This window comes from Drosophila ficusphila, unplaced genomic scaffold, assembly GCF_018152265.1.
Source record: "Drosophila ficusphila isolate 14025-0441.05 unplaced genomic scaffold, ASM1815226v1 contig_197, whole genome shotgun sequence".
In the NCBI taxonomy this organism is placed as follows: domain Eukaryota; kingdom Metazoa; phylum Arthropoda; class Insecta; order Diptera; family Drosophilidae; genus Drosophila; species Drosophila ficusphila.
This window is the reverse complement of record NW_025064091.1, coordinates 939765-947115: the sequence shown is the minus strand read 5'-3', so window position 1 is coordinate 947115 and position 7351 is coordinate 939765. Positions and strand designations below refer to the sequence as shown.

Here is a 7351-nt window from a genome sequence, read left to right as displayed (position 1 = left end):
TTTACAGTTTTTCATCAATTGTTTGTATTTCTTTGTGATTGTTTGTTGGGTGCGTGGTTGCTTTCTTTTTGTATAGTAAACCTAAGCAGGACAATTGAATGTAACGAATAAAATGTATTAATTTTTAAACTTAATGGATACAATTTTAAAAAACACAATTATTAAGGGGATAAACTTAAGTTGTAGGGAGCGTTCATACATTGCGCAATCGAATTCTTAGTAATACACAGTTGTTCTGGAAAATTGATTACAGGGGAGTATACCCAGTTATAAGGACGAACCCCAAAAAGACAAATAGTGCTCAATAAGGTTAAGTGGTGATTCTTTTAAGAGAGATTTGGGCAGGGTGCTGGGGTGTGGCATTTATGAGGCGATGATGTTCTCATTTTTCTTCGTTAATCTAGTTACATAAATTATTCTAGGATATCTCATGAGCGTTAAGAAAAGAGAACTACATAAATTATTAGGAGATGGTTGCTTTCCCCATTTTTCTTGGTTTTTGTTTGTTTGTATGTTTTTTCTACTTTCTAGGCTCGGTTGACAGGTGCTGTCACCAAAAAATGTGATTTAAATAATCGTATATGGTAACTGGATGCACTTTTCTTTGGAGTGGTTTTGTCTGTCTCTCGTTCTACCGAAATTTTGCAGCTTTAACTTCCGTTGCTTAATTTTCTTTCTTTTTTTTAATCAGATCAGTGTAAAATTTCATAGCGCGCCTGTTCCTTAATGTCCACTATGCTAGCTTTGATCCTGCAGCCTTTCAAGTGGTTCTGGGGTTAACGCTCGCACTTATCCTTTCTTTAACATCCATCCTTCCTTTCGTATCTGCTATTTCCTGCTGTTTACTGCTTACTGCTTCTGGTTGATTAGCTAGTCCATGGAACTTCGCCTTATGCCTCTCATAATCTCTTTAGCATACGCTTCTTCTCCTTAAGCAACTTCTCCTTCTTCTTATCCTGCAGCTTCTTGTCCAGTCCCGCGTGCTTCTTTGTCGAGGGTCCGTCGTCGTCTTTGGCATCGCCAGCAGGGCCTGCACCGCACTTTACAGGCTACAATTAAAATGAAATCGGAATATGTTAGACATTTTATATTTGAAGAGGATTAATAAGCATAAATTAGTTTCAATGTTCAATCAAGAACCAGTTTTTAAACCGTCAATTCCAGTTCTTTTAATTATAACTACAAATTAATTAGAAACAAAATCTGGCCGTACCATCACTGATTAGAAGGTTGGATCTTCTACCACTATTTGAAGGATGTATTTTATTTTGTAAGGAAGAGGATAGTAAGTAATAGTTCGTTACCCCAAAAACACAACAATAAAGTCAAGTCAAAACGATTATGATTGGTCATGATATACTCAGTGTGATACAAGGATTTTGTTTTTAAACGGACATTATGTGGAATTTGCTGTTCTGTAATTGAAACATAAAATCAAAATTTTTTAAATTTGATCAAAATTCATCGGTTCTTGTCACATTATGCTTCGCATGCAAGGAAAAGTAACCCGATTTTCACCTGGGCATGGATCTCAGTCATCATGCGCGCCCGCTGCGAGTAGTCGTCGTAACGCTCCAACAGCATCTTGCCGGCTTCCTCGTTTAGCGCCGATTCAGGATTTGGGACGATCAGCAGGCATTTGATGGTGAGCAGAATGTGCTTGATGCCTAGGTCCGGCTTCCAGTCCTTCTTCAGTGTGTTCACGCAGATTTCCCCGTTGCCGGCCACATTTGGGTGAAAGATCTTGGTGAGGAAGTACGCCTTCGGTGGCGTCTGCGGGAAGTCCTTGTTCAGCGTTAACTTAACACGAAAAACACCTGCGGCGTACGGAGTTCCAGCAGGTCCGTCTATTAGCGCCTGTATGTCCGTTACGTCGCTTTCGTTGATTAGCACCTTGATGCCCTCCGGCGGCGTGGTCTCCATCTCCTGTAGCTCCCTCATCACCTGCCGAATTGTCTGCGGCGACAGGTTCTCCACATTCGAATATTGCTGCAGATTGGGGGAGTTTTAAAAATTAAAATATTAGTTTCGGGATTTTGGAAACCACATGGCTTGGCCTAACTCGAAGCAAACCCCTTACTTTAACCTCGGCAAGTCAAAGCCTATAAGAAAAGTTGCGATGTCTATGTATATATTTCCAGAATATTGCAACTTTATTTCGGTTTTGATTTAATGCCCTTAAATCGTATACAAGCGTATTCAGATCCTTAAAAGGATCTTCGCTACTTATGAAGATTCTAGAAAATTGTTCCTTTGTACATGAAGAGAAACCCAGCTTTTAGCCGGATAGCGGATCGATACTAACAGGGATGTGTTTGCAAGATCTAATGATCTTGTCGAACAACTATATTTTACAACTCCCGCAGGCTTTATTTGTATTTAGAACCTGGTTTTTTAAGTTTAAACGCAATCAGACATCAGGGCATACCAATATAACTAAATTTGTGTTTTTTTTTTTTTTTGAAAGGGAATAACATTTGAAGTTAAATAGTTCAGGGATTGCTTTTGAGTTGTTCACAGTGACTGTATTTAGTTGGATAATTTGTTTACTCTACCGAACTCATGGTGTCTGCACTTCCTGATGCTCCTGCGCCTGAGCGTGTGTGAGTGTTGGCTCCTCTGTGAGTGAGAGTGCGCGTGTTCGTGAGAATCGGTGTGTGTCTCAAGGTTTCGCGTCAGCTTATTCCTGCAGCTGAGCTCTTTGGGCCGCCGAAAGTCGCAATTTCACCGCCTTTTCCCAGCTGTCGTGGAAAACTGGCTAAAATACTTGTAGCTTAGAGCGCTGCGTTTTTCCAACCCCGCCACTGGTCTCTTCTTTTCTGTTGTTTGGGTTTCTGTTTTTGCACGCTCTCTTATATGTATATATACATCAGATGGGGGACCACCTTTCGAATTTCCCAATTTCCGAATTTCCAATCGACTTAGAATTTAGCTGCGTAGCTTGTTTTTGTTTCAAAATCGATTCGCTCGCCTTCGCCGTTCTTGCAGTGTTCCTTTTCTCGACACATTTAAACAAAATCGGTTGTCTAATTGCACACTTCACGCTCGACAACAACACACAAAAACAGTTTCCATTTTACAGTAACCCTCGCCGCTGGCGCTGCGCTGCGATTGGGGCATATAAGAGTCTTCAAGTCGTTTGAGTGCGGCAATTGGGTGAGCTTCTTAACGGCGGGTAGCTTGAAAAGATTCTTAAGCTTGGCTCAAAATTTTCACAAGTTATATAATTGTTATCAAATTTCAGGTAAAACGAAATATTAAGCAAAGTTTTCAGACCCTTCTGAAATGTAGCGTATTCAAAGGCCTCCTAGCCCGCAGAAACGAACTGTGTCTACACTAATGCGCCTTTCAGGGCTGCTCAGGTGTAATCGATGTATCGATAATTAGCAAACAACTAACATTCTTACATTAGCGTTTAAAATCAAATAAATAAATGTGATGTGGCCTATTAAATTAACGGATAATGATACAAATTGATTGACCTCCAATTAAGCTCTATGCGACTTTGGCCTGGACGGTGGTTGAGGGTGACGTTGCCCAACACACACCGCATTCCGCAACGCCGGCGTTTACCAACACCGGGCGCTGAACGAGATTTAATACCATCCACCTCCATTCATTTCTTTTATTTAATTAGTTTTAATTTAGATTTCTAACTCTAATTTATTGCCAGCCCCCACATTCGTTGTCCATCGCCATCGGTACACTGCTCTTTGGTTCGGTTTCGGTTCGTATCGGTCGGCTGGGTTCGATCCTGAAGATCAGATCAGAGAAACTGCTGTGTTTTTGTGTTGTGTGTGAGGAAAATTGTGGTCACTGGGATTGGAGAAAATGTCAAAGAACAAGATAAACACAACATCCGGCACAGCGGCCAGCGGCGAATCAAATCTGATCGAGGTGAAGTCGAAGGTGAGTCCAAATTCAGCCTCTGGGGGCCCCGCCCCCGCCGACATCCACGCCCCTTTCTCCGCCGCTGAGCTGCTGATTCATGCGCATAGAAATGGGATTAACTAGCTGAAACCCAAGGGTTCCGAGGTGGAAAGTTGACTAAAACCCAGAAGAGGTTCTAGTCCCAAGAAATACAGCGTTGTCCCCATTAATAGACAATGATCAATATTTTGCTGGACTTGATTATAATTATATGAATCGGAATGGGGATTTACTAGTTGGAACACTTAGTTCCAAAATAAAAATGCATTCAACAGCCTGCAGATGTCCTTTTTCTTAGCAGCGAATTCAAGCAGGGCGATCTGTTGAGCCTAAGATCGTTACTTCAAATACCTACCCTTTGTTTCGTGCCAGGGTGTTAAATATACCCCTGCAGATGGTATTACATATATTATAATCTCTTAGCAGATATTTGTAAAATTGTTCATAAATTATTTTTTATATATTAATGTTTTCACATTAAATATAATATTTGTCTGCAAAATTGTAATTACACCATTGATTCCTTTCGTTAAAGCATTTGTATTTTAAATAATAGAAAACAAACAACTAAACAACTAATTTTTTCGGAAGGTGATACTTCGAAAACAATAAACATACTAACTAAATTGTCTTGAGTAATATTAATAAATTTACAAGTGATTTAAATTATTAAACTAACGCAATCTTATAGTTTGATGCTGAGTTCCGGCGGTGGAGCTTTAAACGTAATGAGACGGAGCAGAGCTTCGACAAATTTGCGGCCCTTGTGGAGCAGCTGCACAAGTTAACCAACATTCAGTTTCTTATACTGTACATTGATCCGCGGGACAACGATCTTTTGCCAATCAACAATGATGATAACTTCGGCAGAGCTTTGAAAACCGCTCGTCCACTTCTACGAGTAATAGTTCAGCGCAAAGGTGAGTGCTCCATCGCAAGGCTCATGCCCAAATTACCACGTCCTGTTATGTTTTGCAGATGATCTGAACGAGTACTCGGGCTTTGGAACGATGAAACCTAGGAACCTAATCGGCAGCATATTAATGGGTCACACACCAGTAAAGACAAAAGCGCCGTCGATATCCATACCCCACGATTTCCGCCAGGTTTCGGCTATTATAGATGTGGATATTGTGCCGGAAACGCATCGCAGGGTACGGCTGCTAAAGCACGGCAGCGACAAACCACTGGGATTCTACATAAGGGATGGCACTTCCGTGCGGGTGACGGCCAGTGGACTCGAAAAGCAGCCAGGAATTTTCATATCCCGTTTGGTGCCAGGCGGCCTCGCCGAAAGTACGGGCTTGCTGGCCGTAAACGACGAGGTGATCGAGGTAAATGGCATCGAAGTGGCTGGCAAGACTCTGGACCAGGTTACCGACATGATGGTGGCTAATAGCTCCAACTTGATCATCACTGTTAAGCCGGCCAATCAGCGTACGTTGACATCTACACATCGGGGTTCCTTCTCGAGAAACAGCCAGTTGTCCAGTGGCTCGCATCACACTAATAATACCAACACCTCCGACGAAATCGAGCACGACGATCAGGACGATATCGTGGACCTGACGGGTGTGACACTAGACGAGAGTCCCACCTCTACATCTGCCGGGAATCACAATCACCAGCAGCAGGCGCCACCGCTGTCCTCATCTCCCTCGTCGCATCACCAGCAGGCAGCATCCAATGCGTCCACGATAATGGCCAGCGATGTTAAGGATGGAGTGCTGCATTTGTAGGAATAAGCAGAAGATACAGCTCGTCGAACAGAATGCAGAACTCAAGCAACGGAAAAAGTTAATTTACAGCAAAAAAGAGAAGAAATTTTCAGTTTATCAGACTTAACTTTCCCTAAGATCGGATAAGTTCGTTAAACCCAAGTCAATTATTTAAAGTTATACACGTTAGGCCAGCTAATCACATGTATATTAATCGTTTATATATAGCTCACTTACTTAAAAGACTGTCAAAGCTCACGAAACCTCGGTTAAAAAAAAATGTTGATATCCTTAAAGATTGGTCAGATTGCACGAACCGTTCGATAAATATGTAGAAACATGGTAAATTATTTGGCTCCTAGTTTTGTATAGTTAAATTAAAATTGTGAACGCTATCCATACAATATACCCACTTCGTGGTAGGTGAGCAATATATGAATGCGATTATATATGTACTCATACGACTTTCCCCATACATTCCACGAAACTCAAATCCATACAAAAGTCACCTATTCATTTGCAAGTGTTTGGATGCAGTCCCCCGTTTTATCTTTTTCATTGGCATATATATATGTGTATTTAAATTAGTAAGATATACGTCTTGTTATTATACTTGCTTGTTGCATTAGATTAGAGTGAGACAGCTATGGGAGAGTGAAACAGAGAGAGAGAGAGAGATAAAGCATCAAATGCAGAAGGCAGAGAAATTAATTTTTCTTAACTATTCGAATCAAACGATTCTGAAAGAGCAATAATTGTAAACAAAATCACACGCGACTAATTTATACCCAAAACATTCCATTTTATGTACTTTAAGAAGTCAAATAACACCAAAAAATGGTTGAGACGAGAATTCTGTGTATGTTTGCTATTTACTTTTTTAGACCAGCTTCATGGTTTTTATTTTTGGCATTACTCATCATATTTTTTTTTTATTATTATTTTATTTTAAACATTGCACTTATTTGTCATTTTTGCTTTTGTGTTTCGTCAATGCGTCCAATACTCGTTCAAGTTGTTTGTTGTAATTGTCACCATTTAAAGTTACGGAGAAACGAAAAAAGAAGGCGAGCTAAAGTTAACAAATCAATTAAGAATAAAGGAAACACCAAAAGCGCCTTCGCCTTTACGAGAGCAATTCGATACTTTATATATATATATACAAGAGAATATATACACTAATTCAATCTATGTTAAATGCGTATCCCTGTAGATGCGCTTTAGTCAAATTGAGGAAAAGCCACTCAAGGCAGATGCGATGCGGTCTGCTCGACTTGAAGTTAACAATACCCATATTTATGAGACCGGACAGGCATAACTAACCGTACGAAATACCCTAAATAAATAGCAAGATTTAGAATATAGACAGCAGCGAATCTAAAAGTATAATTAAATGCGTGTTGTCCCTTATCCCTACTCCACATATCCTTGTTATACCAAGCAATCTGAACTTTTATCGAACTAATACCTATACTCTCCAAAAAATACCCTGTTCCCTGCACACGCGTATGTATACAACGCAAGTATCTTTCCGCTGAACAACTATAAAGACCGAAAAGCAAAAGAAATAATTATATTTTGATGTATGTATTATTTTTTAATAAACCTAAGTAAACTTGTATGTGAGATTTGTCAAAATAGTTTCCTTGGGAGGTCGGAAAAAATAACGGAATTGGTTTGAAAAATAATAACTTCACATGGGA

At 40.2% G+C, this 7351-nt stretch overlaps 2 protein-coding genes across 2 annotated transcripts; one reads left to right on the top strand and one right to left on the bottom strand.

Moving 5' to 3' along the window:
• Window positions 1-3320, bottom strand: LOC108092790 (ubiquitin-conjugating enzyme E2 S). The gene is made up of 3 exons (XM_017192555.2): window positions 2556-3320; window positions 1519-1989; window positions 1-1049 (listed from the first exon to the last, which is right to left on the bottom strand). Exons 1-3 carry the CDS (start codon window positions 2562-2564, stop codon window positions 900-902), a joined length of 630 nt encoding a protein of 209 aa, XP_017048044.1. The 5' UTR covers window positions 2565-3320; the 3' UTR covers window positions 1-899.
• Window positions 3321-3552: 232 nt separating this feature from the next.
• On the top strand, window positions 3553-7274 carry LOC108092789 (partitioning defective protein 6). The gene is made up of 3 exons (XM_017192554.2): window positions 3553-3909; window positions 4622-4850; window positions 4909-7274. The coding sequence occupies exons 1-3, from the start codon at window positions 3832-3834 to the stop codon at window positions 5667-5669; spliced, it is 1068 nt and encodes a 355-aa protein (XP_017048043.1). The 5' UTR covers window positions 3553-3831; the 3' UTR covers window positions 5670-7274.
• Window positions 7275-7351: the final 77 nt, after the last annotated feature.

Excerpts from the sequence above, each read along its gene's own strand:
- LOC108092790 (XM_017192555.2), bottom strand. Across the intron at positions 1,050-1,518 it reads TGACTGAGATCCATGCCCAG|CCTGTAAAGTGCGGTGCAGG; the intron begins GTGAAAATCGGG and ends TTTTAATTGTAG.
- LOC108092789 (XM_017192554.2), top strand. The coding sequence starts at position 3,832 with ATGTCAAAGAACAAGATAAACACAACATCCGGCACAGCGGCCAGCGGC. Across the intron at positions 3,910-4,621 it reads TGATCGAGGTGAAGTCGAAG|TTTGATGCTGAGTTCCGGCG; the intron begins GTGAGTCCAAAT and ends GCAATCTTATAG. Across the intron at positions 4,851-4,908 it reads AGTAATAGTTCAGCGCAAAG|ATGATCTGAACGAGTACTCG; the intron begins GTGAGTGCTCCA and ends TATGTTTTGCAG.